Raw genomic sequence first — 25768 nt, 5'->3', positions numbered from 1 at the left:
AGTGTTTTTGTCTCTTTGCAGTCTCTTCCTGGTCAGTACGTGTTAATTTGAGTGACATTTTGCAGGTGAAGGCCGGAGGGGCCTCTGACACTCTGGGTCCCTGGGCCTGTGCCCAGTAGGTCCATTAAGTAATCCATCCATGACTATAAGTATGCTGTCAGAAAGCTTCCAGACTCTTAGAGGGATAAACTGGGTTTAGAAATAACACAGTTTTTGTGACTAAAAGAAAGGCTTCAATTTTAATTAGTTTTCAAAAGCACATTGTGACTGAATTTTATGAGTTTGGCATTAACTTGCAGTCAGAAATGTTACATTTAATTGTATTCTGTACACTCAATTTTTTAGCAGTGTTGACTGTGTGCTAATGGGCCAATTCAATATGTGATGTGATAAATTTGAGGTCTCACGGTTGTATTCTTTTTTTTCCATCAGATGGCCCAGGGCTACAATTGGGACAGCGTCACTCCAATCCCGTGGAGCTCCTCCAGCGACTCATCATCTGGCTCGGATACGTCCAGTCTCCTGGGAGACACTGTAAGAAACTGTATTCTGACCTAATCTAGTCTATTGTCTAACACGCAGATAAAAAGAAATTGTGTAGTCAGTGCACAGTCATAACACATAGTGTTAGAAACTGAAACAATGGAGCCAAATTGAAGTTGTTAACATGATGTGGAGCTGTAGTCTGATGACTTTATTTGTTGTTACCTTCAGACGGACGAGGACATCCCGTGGGCCAGCCTCCTTGCGCCATTACCGAGGCTCATCAGTCCGCTGCGGGAACCAGTCCCCCCACGTGGCTGTGACCCTGAGGTGAGTCCCTCTGACCCACCTCCAGCACCAGGTAAGCCTGTGGAAGCCGGCCCCTCTAAAGGACCTGTGGCTCCAGGTAAGCCTAAGTCATTGCCGAAGGGCCCCAAGCCAAGGTGGGTACAAAATCTTTTTAGAATGAGAAAACAGGTTGGCAGCAACTGGCAGAAGAGGACAGCCGAACCTGAAGGTAAGTCTTCAGGTAAGCGCTTCCGTCCAAACACTTGATTTTGATTTCAGGTTTTTTTCTCATTCAAAAAAACTAAGATGATTTTGTTAATCACATTTATTTAGATTTAGTTAGATGTATTTGAATTGCATGCTTTTTACCAGTAACCTCCATCTACTGCCTCTAAAGTGTCCTGCTCTACACTCCACCACTAGTTTTTTAGATTACTTTCAGTTTTAAACTCTGCATTCCAACTGCAGCAGCCGCCTGCTGCCTGACCCTCCGCCTGCAAGCAACAAACAGCTGTAAAGAAATGCTAGAACTATGACCTCCACCAGCAGTTTCAGCTGCAGCCATGCCTCCAACTACCGCCTCTAAGGTGTCCTGCTCCACCATATACCAATAACTTATCACAGGAATTTTACGATTTAAACTGCATTCAAACTACAGCAGCCGTCTGAAATATTCAAACCTCCACCAGCAATTTCCGTCAGGTCCACTATGCGTTGAAGACCAGTGTTCCATTCGCACCTCTGTCAACCTCCATCTAAGCCTCTGTCAGCAACATGCAGCTGCCGCCTCCACCTGCATGTTCTGGCAGACAGCCTGGCCAAACCTGCATTTACAGCCTCTGCCAGCAAACTGCAGGTGTCGCCTCCACCTGCAGATTCTGGTAGACAGCTGCCGCCATGCGGCCATCTACCACCTTCAAGGTGTCCTGCTTCACAATACACCAATAACTTCTTACAAGAATATTACGTTTTGAAATGCATTCAAACTACACCTCAACCACAGCCACCTCTGTCAACCTCCATCTAAACCTCTGTCAACAACCTGCAGCTGCCGCCTCCACCTGCGGATTCTGACAGACAGCTTGGCCAAAATCCAACAACAGCCTCTGCCTGAACCCTGCAGCTGCCGCCTCCACCTGCGGATTCTGACAGACAGCGTGGTGAAACCTCCAACAATAGCCTCTGCCTGAACCCTGCAGCTGCCGCCTCCACCTGCGGATTCTGACAGACAGCGTGGCGAAACCTCCAACAACAGCCTCTGCCTGAACCCTGCAGCTGCTGCCTCCACCTGTAGTTTCTAGCAGATTGCTGTCGCCAAACCTCAAACTAAGCCTCTGCTAGCAACATTCAGCTGCCGCCTCCGCACCACTGCCATCTCCACCTGCAGGTTCTTGCAGACAGCTGTGGGAAAACCTACAGCAACAGCTTCTGTCAGCAATCTGCAGCAGCCTCCTCCGCTTGCAGATTCTGGCAGACAGCTTTGCCAAACCTCCTACCAGAGCCTCTGCCATCAACCTGCAGCTGCCGTCTCCACCTGCAGATTCTTGCAGACAGCTCAGCTCCTCCATCTACAGCCTCTGCAAACAACCTGCAGCACTGACACCTCCACCTGTAGGTTCTTGCAGACAGCAGTGGCCAGAGCCTGCAACAATAGCTTGGCCAAACCTCCAACAACAGTCTCTGTCAGCAACCTGCAGCCGTTGCCTCCACCTGCAGATTCTGACAGACGGCTTGACAAACCTCGAACTAGAGCCTCTGTCGATAGTCTGCTATTGTTGCAGGTTTGGCCAATTCTTTATTTACAGCATCATCCAGAAGTCTACGCCCCTGAATCTTGTTGTTGTGCCATGTGAAGACCTCAGCTGACCAGGGACCAGAGATGCACCAGGGACCAAAGAGCAGAGATGCATTCATAAATATAACCTTTCAGGTAAGATAGACAATCATAGCTGTGTAATAATAGCATACCTGGGCTGATAAATTAAAGCCACCTTTCTGTTACATTCAATTCACATCATCTTCTTCCTCTAACAGGTATTTCCACACTGTCAGATTCTTGCAGACAGCTGTGGCCAAACCTGCAACAACAGCTTGGCCAAACCTTTAACAACAACGTCTGTCAGCAATCTGCTGCTGCTGCCTCCACCTGCAGGTTCTGACAGGCAGCTCGGCCAAACCTCTAACACCTGTGTTGACAGTCTGCTGTTGTTGCAGGTTTGGCCAATTATTAATTTACAGCATCATCCAGAAATCTACGCCACTGAATCCTGTCCTGGATAATGTCTGGATCTACCAGATATACCGGATATCTGCACCACCTCATCCTATGTTTTTGCCATGTGAGGACCTCAGCTGACCAGAGATGCACCAGGGACCAAAGAGCAGAGATGCACTAATAAATATAACCTTTCAGGTAGGATAGACAATCATAGCTGTGTAATAATAGCATACTGGGCTGATAAATTAAAGCCACATTTCTTTTACATTCAGTTGACATCATCTTCTTCTTCTAACACGTATTTCCACACTGTCAGAATCTGCAGGTGGAGGTGGTGGCTGCAGGTTCCTGACAGAGGCTGTAGATGGAGGAGCTGAGCTGTCTGCCATAATCTGCAGGTGGAAGCGGCTGCATGTTCCTGACAGTGGCTGTAGATGGAGGCTGCAGAGGCTGTAGATGGAGGAACTGAGCTGTCTTCAAGAATATGCAGGTCAAGGTGGTGGCTGCATGTTGCTGGCAGAGGCTGTAGATGGAGGTTTTGCCAAGCAGAATCTGCAGGTGGAGGTGGCAGCTGCAGGTTTTTGACGGTGGCTGTAGATAGAGGAACTGCGCTGTCTGCCAGAATCTGCCTGTCTGTCAGAATCTGGAGGTGGAGGCAGTGGCTGCAAGTTGCTGACAGAGGCTGTTGTTGCAGGTCTGGCCACAACTGTCTACAAGAACCTGCAGGTGGAGGTGTCACAATCTGCAGGTGGAGGTGGTGGCTGCAGGCGACTGACAGAGGCTGTAGTTGGAGGAGCTGAGCTGTCTGCCACAATCTGCCATTGTGGAAATACCTGTTGGAGAAAGAAGCTGATGTAAACTGAATGTAACATAAAGGTGGCTTTAATTTATCAGCCCAGGTATGCTATTATTACACAGCTATGATTGTCTGTCTTACCTGAAAGGTTATATTTATTAGTGCATCTCTGCTCTTTGGTCCCTGGTGCATCTCTGGTCCCTGGTCAGCTGAGGTCTTCACATGGCAAAAGGACAGGATTCAGGGGCATAGATTTCTAGATGATGCTGTAAATGAAGAACTGGCCAAACCTGCATCAACAGCCAACAGAGGCTCTAGTTAGAGGTTTGGCCAAACTGTCTGTCTAAATCTGCAGGTGTCACCTGCAGGTTCTTGCAAACCTCCAACAACAGCCTCTTTCAGCAACCTGCAGCTGCCACCTCCACCTGCAGATTCTTCTAGACAGCTCAGCTCCTCCATCCACAGCATCTGTCAGAAACCTGCAGCCACCACCACCTGCAGATTCTGACAGACAGCTTTGCCAAACCTCCCAGTAGAACCCCTGCCAACAACCTGCAGCCACCGCCCCCACCTGCAGATTCTGGCAGACAGCTTGGCCACACCTCAAACTAAGCCTCTGCCATCAACCTGCAGCCACCGCCTCCACCTGCAGATCATGGCAGACAACTCAGCTCCTCCATCCACAGCCTCTGTCAGGAACCTGCAGCCACAGCCCCCACCTGCAGATTCTGGCAGAGGGGTCAGTTCCTCCATCTACAGCCTCTGCAGCCTGCATCTACAGCCACTGTCAGGAACCTGCAGCTGTTGCCCCCACCTGCATGTTCTGACAGACAGCTTGCAAAACCTACAACTAAGCCTTGGCCAGCAACACGCAGCTGCGGCCTCCACCTTCATATTCTGGCAGAGAGCTTATCCAAGCCTCCATCTACAGCCTCTGCTGAATTCTGTCCCTTTGCCATGTGAGGACCTCAGCTGACCAGGGACCAGAGATGCACCAGGGACCAAAGAGCAGAGATGCATTCATAAATATAACCTTTCAGGTAGGATAGACAATCATAGCTGTGTAATAATAGCATACCTGGGCTGATAAATTAAAGCCACCTTTCTGTTACATTCAGTTGACATCATCTTCTTCCTCTAACAGGTATTTCACACTGTCAGAATCTGTAGGTGGAGGTGGTGGCTGCAGATTCTGACAGACAGCTGAGCCAAACCTCCATCTACAGCCTCTGCAAGCAACCTGCAGTACTGCCACCTCCACCTGCAGGTTCTTGCAGACAGCTGTGGCCAAACCTGCAACAACAGCTTGGCCAAACCTTTAACAACAACGTCCGTCAGTAATCTGCTGCTGCTGCCTCCATTTCCAGGTTCTGACAGGCAGCATGGCCAAACCTCTAACACCTCTATTGGCAGTCTGCTGTTGTTGCAGGTTTGGCCAATTATTAATTTACAGCATCATCCAGAAATCTACGCTGCTGAATCCTGTCCTGGATAATGTCCGGATCTACCAGATATACCAGATATTTACACCACCTCATCCTATGTTTTTGCCATGTGAGGACCTCAGCTGACCAGGGACCAAAGAGCAGAGATGCATTCATAAATATAACCTTTCAGGTAGGATAGACAATCATAGCTGTGTAATAATAGCATACCTGGGCTGATAAATTAAAGCCACCTTTATGTTACATTCAGTTTACATCATCATCAGCTCCTCCATCTACAGCCTCTGTCAAGAACCTGCAGCCCCCACCTCCACCTGCAGATTGTGGCAGACAGCTTGGACAAACCTCAAACTAAGTGTCTGCCAGCAGGATGCAGCTGCAGCCTCCACCTGCAAATCCTTGCAAAAGCTTGGTCAAACATACAACTAAAGACTCTGCCATCAACCTGCAGATTCTGGCAGACAGCTCAGCTCCTCCATCTACAGCCTCTGCAGCCTGCATCTACAGCCACTGTCAGGAACCTGCAGCCGCCACCTCCACCTGCAGATTCTGACAGACAGCTTGGCCGAACCTCCAACTAAGCCTTGGCCAGCAACATGCAGCTGCAGCCTCCACCTGCATATTCTGGCAGAGAGCTTAGCCAAGCCTCCATCTATAGCCTCTGCTGAGTTCTGTCCCCTTGCCATGTGAAGACCTCAGCTGACCAGGGACCAGAGATGCACCAGGGACCAAAGAGCAGAGATGCACTAATAAATATAACCTTTCAGGTAAGATAGACAATCATAGCTGTGTAATAATAGCATACCTGAGCTGATAAATTAAAGCCACCTTTATGTTACATTCAGTTTACATCATCTTCTTCCTCTAACAGGTATTTCCACACTGGCAGATTGTGGCAGACAGGTTGGCCAAACCTCCATCTACAGCCTCTGCCAGCAAGCTGCACCACTGGCAGCTCCACCTGCAGCTCCTTGCAGAGAGCTGTGGACAAACCTCCATCTCCAGTCTCTGCCATCAACCTGCAGCCACCACCTCCACCTGTAGATACTGTCAGCCAACTTGGCAAAACTCTAACCAGAGCCTCTACCATCAACCTGCAGCCGCCACCTCCACCTGCAGATTCTGGCAGACAGCTCACATTCTCCATCTACAGCTTCTGCAGCCTCCATCTACAGCCACTGTCAGGAACATGCAGCTGCCACCTCCACCTGCAGAATCAGAGAGCCAGCTTGGCTAAACCTTAACGAGAGCCTCTGCCAGCAGCCTGCAGCCAGCGCCTCCACCTGCAGATTCTGACAGACAGCTTAGATTCTGTATCTACAGCCTCTGCAGCCTCCATCTGCAACCTCTTTCAGCAACCTGCAGCCCCCCCCCCACCAGCAGATTCTGGCAGAGAAAAATGGCCAATTTTGCATTTATAGCATCATCCAGAAACCTACACTGCTGAATCCTGTGTTTTGCCATGTGAAGACCTCAGCTAACCAGGGACCAGAGATGCACCAGGGACCAAAGAGCAGAGATGCACTCATAAATCTTTCAGGTAAGAAAGACAATCATAACTATATAATAATAAGTATATGTGGTGTGATGAGGAGACTGTAGTCTTCCTCAAGTGCATGATATGCTCAAACAAATGGTAACAGGTTTCAGTTCAGTACACTGAACAGCTGTGGTTGAAGTTTAATGAAATACTATACTTGAGTTCTTGAATATTTCCGTTTCATATTGCTTTATCCTTCTAACAAATATCTCACTTTTTACTCCACTACATTTATTTTTGACAGCATCATTATTAACACGAACTATAATCAGCATAATTTTCATGTATTTTTATGGATCAGTAAGTAATTACAATTAGCCCCACCTTTACCAGCTGCAACATCAAAGTGATGAACACACTAATGTGTCGATAATTATAATCAAAAAGAATATGTAAATTATCCTGAAGTGGGCCACTCTGTATGATAAATACTTTTACTTTGGTTCTTTAAACATATTTTAATGCTCCTACTATTGTACTTTTACTGAAGTGAAGTTTTAAATGCAAGAACAGTGTGCTTTCACTGCAGATCCAGTAGACGGCATCCTTGCACAATTTTTTGGACTTCATCATTCCACTACAGTTGTGTTTCTAACACCTGCTCTGTCCCATCTAATCTTCTCTGTTGTCCTGTGAGTAATCAATGATGCTCTTTGAAAGAGAGGAAACACCATCTTAAGCTTCTCCAGCACCATACTGAGCAGGCTCACTGTACTATCCTCCTGTTCATCTGGAATACATCAAGGTCAGCCGCTCCTTCTCTTGTGTTATTTCATTATTGATGAAAGCCAGAGGAAAGCACTCTGGTGACACAGCACCTTCTGTACTTTCTCATATACTGATGGAAGGGTGACAGCTTATTTTTGCTGTAACCTGGGAGCTGGAATGAAATGCCAGCTGTGTGACACAAATATTCCTCACTGTGCTCCGGCATGCCGAAGCAGAAAGCACCCTGCTGACTCAGATCTCATTAAGATGCACTGAAGGGAGCAGCTGTATGATTTCCAAGCAAAATGGTAAAATTAGAGCAGAGAGAAGGGGGGAAAAAACGGATGAAAAATGAATGTTGTGAAATGGTTTTTGCCAGAGAGACAATAAACCCCAAGTGAGAAAAGTAGACTCAATGCTATCGTAAGCCATGGTACATTTTTTAAATTGAAGCGTTATACAGTTCAGTAACAGAAGAGAAATTAAATCAGTTTAATACAATTTATCTTGTAATCCTGCAATGCATCATTAAAAGTCTGTGATTTACTGAGTGTAATCAAATTCACTATGTTAAGGTCAAACCTCACATTTTTGCAGCTGCAGAGAAAATTAGCCTCTGACAGTGTTTTTTGCAGTTAATTAATCTGCTTGTTACACAGAGTCCCACAAGAATAGGCCTATGATTCAGCTGTAAATGAGTCCTGCAGATATTATACAGGTATGTCAAGGTATTACAAAATCCTCCTGAAGTGTTCACTGTCCTGCAGGACCAGATTCTGCAGATTATGACAGGACTGCAGGACATAATACTTTGTGTAAGATTCTGATACGGGCTGGTTAATTCCCATTGGACTGCTGGCTATCCCTGCAGGGCAGTCTCATTTTGCATAATACGCTGAATCAGCAGAATCTAAACTTTCATGCTTCACTAATTAAACAACAAGTCAGTGTACCACATGGTGAACTTTTAAGAAGTTCTGTACTGTACTTATTATTAATTAAATATGATTAAGAAAGAAATTTCAGGCATTTTGTTGATTATCAACTCACTTTATTACTCGTCTTCAACACTGTATAAAAATACTAAATCAGTCCAGCCTGTACAGTAGCTCATCATAAGACACAGTCATGCTGTAATATGCAAACTGCAGTTGTCCTGACTATGTTGGCCACAGTGACAACAGGCTCTGATTAATAAATAGACATGTAATGATTATCATAACAATAAAAATACCTGTTGACTAGACTGTCTCAGCACAAGCTCCATTTAGAAGCTGCTGTGGAGCTTTCAGTGTTAGCACTCTGTCAGCAGATGGAGTTTGCAGATGTTCAAATTTGAACTCCTCCTGCTGAGGAAGATCAGGTGATGTGATCAAAAGCTCATAAAAAGTAACGACATAGACCTTGTGACATTGTTTTCAGGGTCTTGAATAAACTACTAGTTACAAATCTCTATATTAATAGTTATCTATATTAGTAGTCTTTATTAGTATTTTAACAATATTATTAGTATTAATAGTGTTTTATAATATTCATTTTCTTAATTAAAGTGTAATCACACGCACTTCATTTCTGAAAAGGATGGATCAAAACCTGAAAATAATTGACATCACAAAGTGATGACAGTGTTGGTGCAGGAGGGAAAGTTCAAGATGTGTGTACACTGTGATAGCGCCGTCAGTGGTATCTAACCCCTTGAAGCTGGGGTAGGCAGTTTTACTTTGGTGTCACTTGGGAACAAATCCCATAATAAACTGGTGACTCTAAATTGGCCGTAGGTGTGAATGTGTCTGTCTCTATGTGTCAGCCCTGTGATAGTCTGGCGACCTGTCCAGGGTGTACACCGTCTCTCGCCCAGTGTCAGCTGGGATAGGCTCCAGCCCCCCACGACCCCAAACAGGATAAGCGGTTATGAAAACTGGATGAATGAATGAATACTGTAATTCATGTACTCGCAAAGAAAACTAGGCTCCTGCACCTCCCTTTAGCTCTGTTTTCAGGCTTTAGGGAATCTAGCCTGTGATGTAAGACTTTGGACAATAACAGGTAATTTCGGAGAGAAGGCATTCCTATTGGCTGTTCTAAAAATGCAGATGTGTATGCACATCCCTTCAGTGAAAGCTTGACTCGATGGCGGAGAATCCTGCGGAGAAAGTTGTTATTCCAACTGCTTACCCTGCAAAGCAACCCAAAAAAGGAGGACGGACTTTTCCAAAAGAGTCTATGAGTGTGTCTGACAATGAACGTAATGAAACGTGGAGGTGTTGGCAAAGCGTTTCAGAGATGGAGAGAAAATGTTGCTAATAGTTGAGCTTTCTGCTAACCAGAACCAAAGGCTCACAGCTGCAACTACAAGTTCACATTTATATAGCTAACAATAGCTAGAGCCTTGAATCACAGTGTGTCCTCTGCCTCACTCCTCGTTTCTTTAGACCACCTTGCTGGGAGGAGAGCAGACAGCAGCTCGAGACTGATCCTAAGTCAGCTCTTGCAGCAACTCAAATCCAGCCAGCGCAAACCCCAGCTGGCGTTACAAAGGTTAGACCTGTGCTGCTGCAGCCCACCATGACACCTGGCGCTGGTGGGGGGATTTGCATTGGCTGAATTCAAGTCGTCACAACCACCAACAGAAGGTCAGTCTCCTGAGCTGCTGCATGCTCTCCTCCTGGGGAAACAGCTCATAGTGGCATGGAGCAAGGCGGAGGGACTGTGGGCTGGCTAGCAGCTAATTCTCGTCTCATTTATAATGACTTACTGAGGAGCCAGTGGGGAAGTTAACCTGCCTGGTAAATGCAGATGTATGCACCTTTGTACAACACTGACAGATTCGCATCTACATGTCTAAACTGTTTGCAGGTTACCTCAACATTTGGATGTGGAACATGTGGAGTCAGACAGTCCGGCACTTTCTGCCTCCTTCTCGTTCCTGTCAGGCGTAATGGACTCAGGTGCTCTTAAGGCGGAAAGACAAGGTCACTGGCGTCATTTTTCAGTGCCACCGGGAGCCGTTTGTCAGAGCTGGTTATGATTAAAAGCCTCCCCTGCAATAAATAAGAGGGTGTATCAGTTGGCTACTGGCTGCTGTCCCGGGGTTAAAGTATCTGTAAATCGTGAGCATTCCTCTTCCTCGTACACTTGTTTCACTCAGCAAAGGTTTCAACCTGCTGCTGTGACTCTGGCTGCAGCTTTTAAGTTAGATCATCCACACTTAAGAGTAATGAGGATTCATATTAACCCCCAGGCCTTGCAAATTAATTCACCGCAGAAAAACCTGCATTAAAAACACAGAAACCTCCAAACTGCAAAAGCCATCACTAGGGCTGCACTGATGGGGGTGCTGTAAGAGATAAGAGCCACATATAAACACACAAATTTACACCATAATGGCATTTATAGTGCTTTTGTGACAAATGGAAACTGCAAAAACATCTGTATCATAAACCTGATTTAGCTGTTACTGTAAAAGTGTTGTACGTAACAATGTTCACACAGGGGGAAAAAAACAGAAACAAGAGTTAAATCACATTTTGACTTTAATGTATAAAAGACCAATAACAGCATATTACAGCAGCATATATTGTACATACATCATTTATATTGTAAAAGAGGAGGGGCAATATTCTGGTACAAAAAGAGGAGATGAGCAGCTGTACCATTTCTCATGGAGTGTCATTTTATTGCCTCTTCTTCATCTCAATTCATGGTACAAAAAGAAACGCACAATAACACATTGCAGATTTAGTGTGTAATATACAGCATAATGCAATAAGACTACATACAGATCTGAGATTTATTTATGTACATAATATACATGAAATACATAGTTTGATTTGGAATGTCTGTCTTTAGTTTTAACCTCTGACTAAAATCAAACTCTGACTACCTCTACACGGTGGAGGTGACACACTTCTTCTGCTCTGATCTAAAGAGAATTACTCTCTAAATAAACAGCGGGCAGGTTTGAAAGAGAAGAAAATAGAATAATGCAGCAGTGCATTAGACTTGAATAAACATCAGCTCGGCTGTGGGGAATCGCTAGCCTGCTCCGTCTCTGCTTTTTAGATGTCATGCCGGCAAATCTGGGAGGCTTTTCAATCTTCACCAGCTCCTGGGGCACTTGGCTTTCAGCTGTGTGGTTAAGTGTGTCTTTGTACAAGTGTGTGTGTGAGTGAGTGAGTGTGTATGTGATATGTCTGTGTGTGTTTGTGAAGTGCATCCTGGGGGCTACATTAGCTCTAGATCTGTCAGTTCAGACAGGATGCCTGCTTTGCCTCTCACTGTCAGGAGGTCTGTACACTAAACACACACATGCAAACACACACACACACACACACACACACACACACACACACACACACACACACAAAAGCAGATCGAGCTACACAGGGGAAATACACTATTAAGTATACAGCATAAAATGATGGTGGCGTGTGTCAGTATTGAACCTGCAGTCAGCATCTTTGTATTCTTGAGGTTTCTTGACATGTAAATTTAAAACTCAAACAAGCCCACAAAGATGAAGACATGAGGTCGTTTCCCAGGATTCATTTTCTAATGTCTGATACTTTGTCTGCAGCGACATCAAATCTAATAACGCTTTGAACTCGACATCAAACAAAACGTCGGCACCGGCTGAATCAACGTTATTAAATTCATGGTCTCATTATATGGTCTGTTGTTCATTTTGTCTGGGTCTCCAATTCTGCTCTGAAACATAGTGATGCATGCATTTGTGTGAATGTGTGTGTGTGTGTGTGTGTGTGTGTGTGTCTGTGTGAGTGTGCGGTGATGAAATGGGAAAATGGGGCTGAAGAGAAAGCAGCAGGGAATTGAACATGTGGAGAGGGGAAGGGGGAAGATTCTCATTTGAGATAAAAATATAGACCTTGCAATCTCTCTCTCTCTCACACACACACACACACACACACACACACAGAGGAAACAGCAGAAAAGAGGGAGGTAGGACAGATCACTGACCCTGTGTAAAACCAAGCCTTTAAATAGCTGACCCTGTGCTCTGTTGGAAATTGAAAGCAAAATTTCCCTACAGGGATCAACAAAGGACCACTGCTACTCTTAGTATTATTACTCAGGTTATAAACCCAATAACAGTGCTTTATGGACCACAATTATGTGAACAATGGCAGACTGACAAAGTTAACAAGAATAGGTCAAAACCTAGTCAATGGCTGGACCGTGAATGACAGTCTGGAGGGCTTTTAACTTAAAACAGGAAGTGGTGACATGTACTCAGCCATGGACTTTGCCCCACTGTGGTCCAGCCCAAAATTTCATGTAAATAAATGTTAAAATGAGGAACAATAAACTTTGACAGAGTCACACAGCAGAAGAGAGCTGCTTTCTCTAGAGCTGCATCTGCTAATTATCTAACACAAACCTCCTCTCTTTGTGAATTTGCGTTCCCCAGGATACAGAGGATAGACCTCTCTACTCTGTCTAACTCTGCTTCTGATTGGCTTACCCTGACATTCTTACACTTACCCTAACCAATCCCACTCCTCTTGCCTAAACCTAACCAACCCAATCAATGAAAGCAACAAGTCGTAGTCAATATGAGGAAGAGGAGGGCGGGTCATTCCTTTGCTACCCTAGGACAGGCTGTTCTCATGCACTGTGCGTACATTTTCATATGAAAAGTAATGCACCGAAATTCATACACATCCCATGTAATCATGAGCCAGTAATTTGTGCATAGACCACATATTTTGGAAGGCTGCCATCACATGACAAATGCACTGACGTTAGTGAAAAAGGAAGCTGTCTAGAGTGGCCCACTTAGAAGGCTGATTGGGGCTGTGGATAGGTTACAAAACAAAGGACTTTCCCTCATGACTTCCCCAAAAGACCGGTATTCAAACCCGTGTGAACTTTGAGTCATTTTAAGGCATGTCCTTACCTTGTTTCTTTTCATAACCTAACCTCCTTCACTTGACTTACCTAAACCTAACCTCTGTGACTTTACGTTAATTACATAACTTTACATCAAGAATGCAATGTCATCCATGGGGCGCTTATTCATAGGATATTACTCTTACTGTTGTGTGTGCAATGTTGTAGGATATACGAACCATTGTATGAGGATACGTTGTCCTCCACTTTGGTCAGTGACGTACATCCTCACTAGCTGAGGCTTTGCAACAATCGGTCACTATCAGAGCCAAGTTCTGCCAATAACGTCCTTTAGATGCCAATTAATTGGCCAAACCAATTAACTGGTCAACCTCTAGTTTCAGATTGTTACTAAGGTAGATGCACCCACTCTGACATCTAATTTCAAATTTCTCACAGTGATGGCACCTGTTCCGACACTGTAACCTGTAATAGTCATTAACGTTACTAATAAATTTTAAGGCTTGTTCCTCAAACAAACTGATGAGGTGATCCTCTCTTTCCTCCGTCAGAATTTGCCATTTCAAACACAGCTGGCTAGTTAGCTACCTTGCGTGCCAATTCCACCATACTTTTATGCTAACGTAACAGTGGTTACAGAAAATGAGCTGGACAAAGTTGCCACTCATCTGATAAAAGCAACGTGCTTTCTGTTATTGTGACAAGAGTGTGTGGATGAAGCATTAAGCTGTTAAATTTCACTCATGTAGTGGCGAGCTAGTTAGCTAGCTAGCTTGCTAGCTTGCTAATTCCACCATGCTTTCGTGCTACACCTGAGTACATAAAATGAGGAATAAAGTAATACAGGACTGACAGCACCCACGGCTCAGTCAGGGAATATTCATGTCAAGAGACTAACAGCCAATGGAGAAACAACAACACTTGTGACATCACTGACTCGCATCAATGATGTAACTTAATAAAACTGTAACAAAATAAAAGAAAAAGAAAAAGTTGGATAATTTGCCATTGGAGCTTGTACAAAAAAGCTACAATAAATTGCACATCACAGTATCTGTGTGCTTCAGATGTGAGCTGATGCAACATGGAAGACATACACAGAGAAATATTAGATAAAAGCAGGATGATATGTTTTTGACTGAAAAGAATAAAGAGTGTCACAGTTTCTTACAGTATGGCTGTTCGTAAGGTTGTGCTGATTATGTCAAAAGTCTTTCTTTCATCTGTCAGCGGGCGAGAAAGGGAAAGAAAGACGAGGAGAGCAACTCGCCAACTGCAGCATAAAATAATAGGGAATATATTAAAATAGCATCAATACACGCTATCAGATGCTGTTAGGAGAAAAATGATGAGGCACCTCAATGGTCTTGACAATCTGCCTCTGTCTCTCTCACCTTTTGTCAGCAGAAATAGAAGCTGAAAGCAACCATGTAGGTTTCTGTGTGTGTGTGTGTGTGTGTGTGTGTGTGTCCCACCTTGTCTACAGGAACAAAATAATAGGCAGGAAAAAAAGCTGCAAGACAGTTGTTCTGTCATGCTCAGATAAACACTGCAGATTCTCCTTCACCATTGGTGTCGGTGGCAGTTCATTTCTGCGTCAAAAGTTATCAGGATCTTCAAATATAAAAACTTTATCAGAAACCTGACACAACCACAGCCTAACCATGAACATTAAAATGAAGGATAGGCAGTCGTTATGGGGAGTTAAATCTGACTTTGCCGAAGTGTAAAAACCTGAAGTGTGTTCAGTAATCAGTCTCTCACTTCCCGGTGTCAGGTACATGCTGGCAGGCAGATGGGTTTGTTGTTGTAACTTCAGTGACCAAGTCAGTGATGACAAAGAAGACGGTCTCTGTCTGAGCCAGGTCATGCACAGTCCGGCGTTGAATGTTAGTGTTTGTGTTTTCACAGTCTGACGGCCACCACACATGCTCCAGCCCTGCCCAGGCACAGAGGTGCTACCTGCAAAGAAAGAAAAGAAAGGTAAGAGACACAGATGGATACTAAAACAGTGCAGCAATGGATTTATCTCAAACAATAAATTAGCGCATTCCTGTGAAATCATGCCATTTCATGTTTAAAGACTGGATGTGCCTGTTTGGGGTTGAGAACATTCTATCATATAATCAATATTTTCTAATACCGATGGCTCAAATTGCAGTGTGTAATGTTTAATAGGTCGCTCGTTCAGATCAACAGAGAATAATCATCCAACTCTGCAACTCTTTTCAGCTTTATGGAGCTTGAAAATAAGTTTCAGCATTTATGCTCTTTCCACTAAAAACTGCAGGTGGAAAAAGCTATAAAAAAACCGTCTGTACACTGTCTGCTTTGCACCAAACAACAGACAGATGAGAATTTTGATACTGTGCCAGGACCTGATGGGGTCCGACCTGACCCGTCAGGCTCAGGCTGGGCTGGGCTGTAATTTCTCAAAATTCCCCTGGGCTTGAATCAAGTAGGGTTCGCTCCGACTGTGATTTTTTAAATTTTTTTTTGTTAGTGTATTATAATGAATAATGTATGAGTTGTGTTGCCATCAACCCATCTCAGTTCCTGCCTCTATTGGGCTGTGCTGAACATTTTGAAGGAGAGGATGTATGTCGGAGATCATGTCACAAATGTCTGTTACGACACTGAAAAAGACTTTGGCGTGAAATAAACATTTTCTATTCTTTTAAAAAAAAAATTTACAGTGGAAATTGTAAAAAAAAAAACAACAAAAAACTGCTGCTGTGGTTTGGGCTGAGGTTGAGCTTGGACAGAAACTATGCAGGTTCATGCGAGGTTGGGCCTGATATTTTCAGCCACAGTTAATGACTAGCTGATGAACACAGTAGAGCTTTTAGCAGAACCTGATATTTCCATCAGGAGTCGGTGGAGACCAAAAACAGAGTGAATACTGGACTTACATTCATCAAGGGGCCAAACACACAACTCTAAATGACTGATAATGTTGCTCTGTGTCTGTCTGGTGGTCTAAATTAGCATCTGTTTGCTAATAAGCTCACCACAACAGGTTATAAAAGTGAAAATGTGCCAGTGTTGTGTTTGCAACTTGTTTCCACCACCTCCAATTGGACAAAAAATTGGGCATGTCCCGATCCAAACTCAAAGATTAGTATCGGAGCCAATCAAGGCATTTTTTTAAGTAATTGGGATAGGATGTATAGATTATTTTATGTCATTTGTCACACTGGTGTTTTTGCAAATGGTTCATGCACAGTGACAAGTACAGACTTGATCAGGACATCCCAATAAAAAATAGTTATTGCAGGTTTAAAGTGCTCAGATAAAATGGAACATTTTAACATCTATAATACTGTAACTACTGGCCAACTCCACCTGCTGATAAACATCATGTGATATCGGCAATGGTATGAAGAGCTCCAGACGACTACTAAATGGACCTTGAGGTGAGACTGTTTTGCCTGACACTGTTTCCGAGGTCAAGAATGAATTTTCTCTGGTAACTCAAGCGAAAGGATTATTATGTTACTGCAGGATGTGTACAACATTGATATTTGGCATCTGGGCTCTGACCTCATCACTCCCTGCAAGGAAACACTGAGTTCAGCACAGCGGGGAGTGGGGAGTGACGATAATCCTTTGGCTCTAAGGGAAGCTTTCTGTCTTTTGTAGTTGTCTAGTCCTGTTACTTCTTGTAGCCACTGCTTCTGCGCTGATAGTCAAAGCTGTCTGTCAGTCACCTGATTTTAAAAACATGAACTTACCACCCATGTTATCAGTCTTGGAAGTAGAGAGACTGACAGATTTGTGCTAAAGCAAGCAGGAGAAGTGGTGCTACTAGGAAAGGACAGACAACCAATCCACTGCTTTGTTTGTTTCACTTTCTGACAATGAACAGAGGACACATTTAACGGTATGAACATGTCCTCTCACATCTCAGTTAGTCCTCATCCCTCTGTGTCAGTCTGAGTGTTTTCGTTATTCTGTATCCACCCATCTACCCCCTCTTGTTCCCAGCATGGTGCATGTCTCTAAAATAGCAGATTTCCAGCGACTTTGGTTGGAAATCCGCTGAGGCTATGCAGGAGATGAGGTATAAACTGAAGTGTGATAGACTTGTGCTGAGTGAGATCGTTCAAAAAATAGTCCCTTCTTTTTCTCCTTCTGCTGCGGCGGCAAGGACAATATTAGCATGAGGAAAACACACATTTACATAACAATGAAAACATGCCAAGATACATGAGAGGGGAGCTGGGAGAAGGTCAAACTGTGACTGTGTGTGTTTATATAACAACATTATTGGTGTACATCATGATTTATGACTTGTTTTTTACTGAACTACAGTCAATGTGTCTATGTACATACAAGCAAATGGATTCATATAAATCAAATGCGTATGTGTGTATATTAGATGTGTGTGTGTGTGTGTGTGTGTGTGTGTGTGTGTGTGTGTGTGTGTGTGTGAGAGTGTGTGTTGCATTAGTGTGTACCTGTGTCCACTCATTCGTCTGTGGGTCATAGGCTTCTACAGTGTTGAGATACACCTGACCATCATAACCGCCCACAGCATAGAGACGGTCGCCAAGGAGACAAACCCCAACAGCATCTCTGCTGATGCTCATGGGGGCAACTGCCGTCCACACATCTGTCTGAGGGTCATACCTGTACAGAGACATCACACACACAGAACACACAAAGTGTGAAATCACATTTAAATAAAAGCTTATTTTTTAACATTATGGGAAATACACTTACTCGCCTCCTTTCCACAAGTTAGATGACAAAATCGATATCAATTTCATGTCTGTGCAGTAACTATAGAGCTAGAGGCAGAGGGTGATTAGCTTAGCTTAGCATAAAGACTGACAGCAAGAGGAAACCGCTAGCCTGGCTCCTAAAAAACAAAGCTCATTAAGAAGGTTGTATCTCATCTGTTTAATCCATACGCTGACAGAAATGTAAAAATAAAAACTTATTCCACAAAAATCCCCTTAAAATCACAAACTTTCTTTCGTTTGTGTCCTAGTTAAACAAACAAGATATAACGTGTCAACCTTCAAGTGCTGGTAGGGCCGATTTTTAAAATTTGGACTGAGCCAGGTTAACTGTTTCTCTGCTTCCAGTTTTTATGCTGAGCTAAGTCCTGACAGAGTGGTATCAGTCTTCTCATCTAACTCTCCACAAGAAAGCAAATGAAAACCACTCTGAAGAATAAAAAAATAAAAAAATAGACTTTGGTGCCCCCCTGTGGTAATATTGAAAACAACAACAACAACAACAAAATGGCAATATACGCTGCCATCCACACCTACAGTACAGGTCCAATAGCATCACATAGACTGTGCCATCTTTCCACAGAACTGTGTTATTTTTCTATAAACAATAGGAGAAGGCACATGGCCAAAATCTTCAGTCATGGTGTATGTAACTTTTCATCATGGTAACTGTATATATGACAATACAGTAACTGTTGTGGAAATTCAATTAAGAAATGGTTAAAAATATCCATAAAATAACCATACCATACATTTAGAAATTTTGTACAAATGCTAAAACAGCTACCATGCATGAGACAACACTTGAGGTAAAAACAAAGCATTCAAAACAGTAAAAGTAAAATTCCTTCAAAATGGAAGCTTTAAGGTGAGAACAATCATTTCAAGTCTTACAGGTTTCTGTATGTAACAACTTCACTCTTATCCTCCATGTCCATGTTCAAACCACAGTACCTTGCAAGGTAGCTGGATCACCATGAACTAAATTCACGAGATCACATGGAAGTCATGAGATCGAGGGAGAGTCCAGCCCTGATGTGCTACACAGCCTGCCTCAAACAGTTCCTGTAATACGGATGGTATTGCAAATTCTCTACCAGTGGACACATTTCCAGTGTCGCACAGTATATACCATCATATCACCTAACCATACTAAATAAAAACATATTGTAATCCATCAAATTATATATACACTGATCCATCACACAGTAAACTGTGCACTGAAATTTTTACAATTCAAACACACACACACACATACAAATACATCCAGTACATATAGACCCACCTCTCCACACAGTCACTTAGCCGCGATGCAAGGGATGAGGCTGGAGCATCATGACCTCCAATGGCGTACAGGAAGCCATGCCATGTGGCCACACCCACACCTCCACGCCTTTTAGCCATAGGAGCACAACCACTCCATCTGTAGAAGGAGGTTGTAAACATCAGGAAGAGAAAGAGAAAGCAGACCTTCACACTTACAACATGGGAAAACTTGAAAAAGCTGCCAATTCTAAATGTTCCAAAATGTGCTCCCCTTTTTTTTTTTTTTTGTTTTTAAAGGAAGATTATTTTCAGAGGACCAATAAGAAACTTGTCTCAGCCCTTCCAGTGGAGACCATAATGACTGTACTTGATAAACAGAAGTTGTTTAAATGTGGTCTATTCTAACGCCCTGAGAGGGTTACTGTCTCCTTTGATCTGTGGGTAAATAACCCTAAAGGCACAGAGGCGCTTTACAAGAAAGTACAGCAGACAGGAAATAAAACAGGAGACAGAGCAGACATTAATTCTGGTCAAATGAAGTCCAATGTCTCTGACCTGTTGGTGTGGGGGTCGAAACACTCCACTGAACGCAGGCAGGATGAGCCGTCACGACCTCCTACTGCATATAACCTGACGATGTGAGAAAATTGTATTACCCCTCTGGACACACACAAAACACCTGCCACACAAAACACTGTGCACATTTCTGGACTCTGAAAGTCCCTCTTCAATTTAGTGACGCTGAAACAGATGGTACGAGGGTGTGTTTGTGTGTGTGCGTTTTGCAGGATTTGGGGACAAAGTGAGGTGAGCAAAATCAATCAGCCAAAACTCTTGGGGGCATCACAACCCCGAGCAGTCACTCACTCTGTGTGTGTGTGTGTGTGTGTGTGTGTGTGTGTGTGTGTGTGTGGCTGCTGTGGAGTTGGGAGGGCGAAGAAAGAAGTGCATTAGAACCAGTCAAGCAAGTAATGAGCTCCATCAGGCAAAGAGCCCAGAGAATATACAACACGTACAGTACATGCACACTCAAATGCATGCAGCCTTGCACACACACACACACACACACACACACACACACACACTACTGCTGGGCATGCTTAGCACAAATCAGTTGTTTCTGTATTAATTAGCATCTAAAAAGCCTTTCTCTGTAGCGTCTCTATGAGGCACTGAATAATAAAAACAACAGCACAATATTGCAATTCTAACTTCTGCTGCCGGCTGCAGGAGAACTCTGGAGCAAGTGAGGATTCAAGTCCTGAATTTATCAAATCATACTGTTAATATGTGCATTTGTGCATGAGTGACTGTGTTCATGTGCTGTGTGACTGTAAGTATTGTCACCATTGCTATTATTGTTTGATGTTGCAGTGTGTCGTGCAGGAATGTACAGTAGACAGAGTGATCTAACCTAATTTCTGTTACCTTCACAAGCACTTGATTTAGTTTATTGATGAGTTCTATGGCATATGGTGGCTAAGTACTATGATGAAGTGAGGTGATGCAATATCCATATGTGTACAGTTTATGTCATTTCTGCTAAAAATGTCAACAATTGATTGAATAACATCAATTTGGCTGACACTTCTGTCCAAGGCGACTTGTAGTCATTGCATTCATAAGAAGATGTAAACAAACAACTAAAAGATTGCTCAGTGTTAAAGTGCATGTGCTAATTTTGAATCTTTAAAGGGGCTCTATGCAAAATTTAGAGCATATGAATTATAACCTCTGTATGAGCACAGTGTTAGTCAGTAGTGATTAGATATCTAGTGGGATACACACATGCACTAACATGCACGCGGCAACCTCTGGGGCTGAAAAATGAAGCTTACGAAGAGGTGCCCAACGTTTCCTTGTAATGTACTTGTCGTGTTGTTATTCAGTACACAAGTTGACAAAGTGAATCAATCAACACTCCCTGGATGTCAATATGACAACTCCAACCACTCCATTTCTTTTTAATGTCTCTCTTGAATGACAAATGCTTTAGTGATGATTGGATCTTTAAGCATTTGAAAAAAAGTACATGAATTTCCACGAGAGACAATGTGCAGATCTTTTTTTACCCTATTGACCAATCGAATGGTTGAGGAGTAGGTGGAATTTCAGTTGACAAAGATCTTCTATGGTTGAATACAGCCCTGGTGGTTTGCTGCTATATTAATGCCCTGAATGTCACATACAGAACCTGTAACTTTGATATATGTACAGTACATGTGTGAAGCAATACATGAGTGGATTCACTTACTTGCCATTTAGTACAGCTACTCCCACTGTGCTTCTGGGTGTTGCCATACTTGCAACAAAGCTCCACTGGCGAGCTTGGGGGTCCCACCTTGTGACAAAATACAGTATGTTAACATCTTTTCAGTCCTGCACATAATTATACATGGCTAATTTGAACTTTGATTAATGTTCCAACAAGTGATGAAATATACTGTTCAGTTAAGAGATTAAGTTTACACATCACTGCATCTTTCAGCAGCAACATCTTTCCCAAAGACAGCTCTCGTGTTACTCTAGAAAATCCACAGAAACTGCTGTCAACAGTTTCTATTTGAACTATTTTCAACTGAAGAAATGGTCCCCCTGAACTGTCATGAAACTGTCAACTCATTGTATTAAGACGGAGATGGAATATCTGAAAACCTGGTTAAATAAAACCAAAACTATCTGCTATCTGTAAGGCTAGATATGGTGTAAGTGAGAATAAAAACACACACACACACACACACACACACACACACACACACACACACACGGTTTAGCTTGTCTCAACAGGGGTAGTCCAAGAATATTGAGAGAATGTCGGGGAGCGCTGGTTTGTGTGTCTGTTTTTAATAGCACTTTAGTCCCACATACGCATCTTCACAATTTTATAATTAGGCTTGCTTCTACCACCAACATCTGAAGCTTTTTTCTGTGAGCCTTTCCATGCTTAAGACAAGACTTGTGCACAGCTTTTCAATGTTTACAGTGGAATGGCGTGCTCCAATATTTCAGCTAGGCTCCTCTGCTAAGGCGCGTCAAAATGAAAATTGCTCTACAACTGAGTGTGGCTCGTTGTTATTCATCATTATTATTGTTATTATCATTATATTTTTTGGATAAGCAAGATGCTGACTGTACAGTCAGCTCACCTTGCTCTCTGTTAGATCATCTAGTTTCAATTTTCCACCTCTGATGAAGAGCAAGGCAAAGCCACTTTCCTAAACTTTGTCTCATCCACAGAGAGTCCCGCATGGGGCTCTGCGTCTGTCTGAAGCAGATACGAAAGCGGGATACTAAAGCGTAGAGCAGTAATGTAATGCACAGCAGGCTATAGGACGGGACTTTTTTCTCAAAATATTATGATTTTACTCTTAACTTCTCAGAGAACACAGATATGTGGTATATGTTTTAAATGTGCAGGAAGTTTTTAACATATGCAGAGATATTCCTTCAACACATTAAAACACATTATTAAAATTCAGAGGTTTATGAATTCAATGTAAAAAATTAATTTGTCATTAATGTGAATAGGTGGCACACGCACATTTAAAGAGGTAACAAAAGTCATAAATAAGGACTAAAGAGTAAATCGGTGTGCTGACTCAGCAGGGATGACATTAAATGAGAAAATTTTATCGGTAGGAGAATAAATATTTGAAAGAAATACAGAATAAGAAAAATACAGAATACCTGAGAGCCTTACTGCATTAAATTAAATTATTTTGAATTGTCACTTGGTGCCTGAATTTTGTATTTTCCTTCACAAAGAAAAGGGTATTTCCACCATAAATTGGTGCATAAAAATTCACCAGAAAGCAGGAAATGAAGTTGATGACACTAAGAATTTCCTGGGGCAGGACCCCCAGATCCCCTACTTCAAATATGTAGGATAGCCTACATATCTTCCTGCTTTTATTCCAGTTGCCTCAAACTTTTCTTGGTAGACTGCTCTTTGGCCTCGGCGCCAAATCACTGCTTTCTGATTGGCTGCTACAATAAACACTACATGCAAAAAAGTGGATAGTTTGTGCCCAAAACTGTACTGGACTAACATAAATTAACATAACATAACATAAGTGTAAAGGGGAGACTAGTGGGTACCCATAGAACCCATTTTCATTCAGATACTTTGAGGTGAGAGGTCAAGGGATGCTGGTTTTCCCTCGTCAAAATGTAGCTTAACTTTGGAGCATTATTTAGCCCCCCTCTGGGAGGCTAGCATAACAGCATAGCATAGCTAGCACAGCAGCAGGCAATTAATGCCATTAGAAAAAATTAACACAATATGTTCTGCCATTGATCACATCTCGATTAATGCGTTAACGCTAACAGCCCTAATTTTTGGTAATGTGAGTGAACTGATCTAATATGTAAGTAAATAACAGAATATAACAGCTATGTAAAGTATCCTCTTACCTTTCCACTGTGCTGAGGTAGCTCCAGCCATCATGTCCTCCTACTGCATACATGGGCCCCTCTAGGACAGCTACACCTGCAATACACAACATCATGTGCATGATTATATCATGGCAGCTTCCCAAAACACTGTCAGCCTGGACAAGCTCATAAAGCTACACAGATTTAGTACGAGAGTGTGAGTTTCTATTGTGTGTACAACCACACCCTGGACATCAGGCATGCAGAGTTAGCAGCATGTTGACACCTCCGCACTCAAGGGATTTATCTGCCAGAACATCTGTGGTGCCAGATGTGTGTTTAAATCCCTTCACACACACATGCGAACATTTATAAAAACAATGAAGCACCAGCACAACACGCCTTATTAAATTTTGTCATTGCAATAGTAAATAATAGGCTTGCACAGTGAGTGAGGAGACCTGGCAAGGTCAAACAAGATACACAGGTTCAGTCTGTTGAAGTGCTCTTGAGTACAACAGTGAATCACTTACTGTTGAGGCATTGTTGTGCAGCTTAGCCTGACCTTTGACCTTACTCTGTCAGAGGTGAAAAGACCATTTTTTTAAGATCACCATACTCCAAATTGAAATAACTAGAATCAAATTGAATCAGTTCATCCCTAAGTCCAAGTAGACGTTTGTGCCAAATTTCAGGAAATTTCATCAAGGCCTTCTTGAATTCCTGTGTTCATGAGAATGAGACGGAAGCAGGGTAAGAATGACCTTGACCGTTGACATTTACAATATAATCAGTTCATCCTTGAATCAAAGTGGACATTAGCACCAAATTTAAAGAAATTTCCCAAATGTGTTTGTGAGATATCACGTTCACAACAATGGGACAGGTGCAAGGTCACAGTGACCTTGACCTTTGTCGACTAAAATCGAATCACTTAATTGTTGGGCCCAAGTGGACATTTGTGCCAAACTTAAAGAAATCTCCTAAAGGTGTTCTTGATAGAACACGTTCACAAGAATTAGAAGGACTCGATGTTGGAGAGGGTGTGGTAATATGTCAGCTGGCCACTTTCACATATTCTGGGAATGTCCCATTATTTCATCTTATTGGGAAGACGTTATAGCAGCAATCAAATCAATAATAATTTTGCAGCCTGATCTCAGTTTCAGTGTTATATATTTAGGAAACATACCAACTGAAATAAATAAACAAGACAGATACCTATTACAGCTATTATTGGCAAGTAGCAAAAAGGCAATAACCAGGAATTGGCTGAGCAAGGACTGCCCGACAATTTCAGACTGGATAGGAATAGTTGAAGAAATTTACAACATGGAAAGGTTAACATTTTCCCTGAGACACAATACTGAAAAAGGTGACCAATATTGGAAGAAGTGGAGGGACTATATAGATAAGAGGTAATCTTACCACTGAATGAATACTCTGTGTGGAAATCTGTATTTTATACTTTATTTTGCTGCACTGGGATACTGAAATTTTGCTCTGGGTCGTGAGCTTTTCTCTCTCCGTATAAATACATATTTATTTAATTTCTATTTACTATGTTTTTTACCGGTGACCTTGTGGACTGAACAGAGGAAGGTTTTTTGTGTCACTGTGGACTTTAATGGAGAACTGTGGGTGCCTTAAAAGCCCCTAGATCCGATCCCTCAGCCTGATTTCTGGCTGATTTCTGATTCCAACCTCTTAAAAACAAGCTGCTCTTTTTGCGCTATTTCAGCTACTACTGTATGTATATCACAAACAAGGGGCTCACCTAAGCCATGCCTGTGTGTGGACATGGGAGGCATGACGCTCCAGGTCTTGCTGTGCGGGTTGTAACACTCCACAGTGTTGAGGGTCTTGAGTCCATCACGGCCGCCCACCACATAGAGACGGCTGTCAAGGACAGCTACACCAAACTGTAGTCTCCGGCCACTCATAGTGGCTACCTGCCTCCATGTGTCCCGGCGGAGACAGTACTGTTCAATACTGGTAGCACCTGAAGAAAACGACAGATGTGAAATTAAACTC

The 25768-nt window shown here is 43.0% G+C and overlaps 1 protein-coding gene across 2 annotated transcripts in view; it reads right to left on the bottom strand.

Annotated features, from left to right (window-relative positions):
* Window positions 1-11030: 11030 nt before the first annotated feature.
* Window positions 11031-25768, bottom strand: part of klhl5 (kelch-like family member 5) — a 77445-nt gene continuing 62707 nt past the window's right edge. For both annotated transcript variants that reach the window (XM_049572679.1, XM_049572678.1), the window contains 7 exons: window positions 25512-25736; window positions 23774-23849; window positions 21615-21701; window positions 19916-19990; window positions 19380-19517; window positions 17810-17981; window positions 11031-15311 (listed from right to left, as the gene is read on the bottom strand). In XM_049572679.1, the coding sequence (XP_049428636.1) occupies window positions 15255-15311; window positions 17810-17981; window positions 19380-19517; window positions 19916-19990; window positions 21615-21701; window positions 23774-23849; window positions 25512-25736 (830 nt within the window). In that variant the 3' untranslated portion in view covers window positions 11031-15254. The remainder of the gene's footprint in view (window positions 15312-17809; window positions 17982-19379; window positions 19518-19915; window positions 19991-21614; window positions 21702-23773; window positions 23850-25511; window positions 25737-25768) is intronic.

Source organism: Epinephelus fuscoguttatus, linkage group LG3 (genome assembly GCF_011397635.1).
Source record: "Epinephelus fuscoguttatus linkage group LG3, E.fuscoguttatus.final_Chr_v1".
NCBI classification, from domain to species: Eukaryota; Metazoa; Chordata; class Actinopteri; order Perciformes; family Serranidae; genus Epinephelus; species Epinephelus fuscoguttatus.
This window is presented reverse-complemented; position numbering and strand designations above follow the sequence as displayed.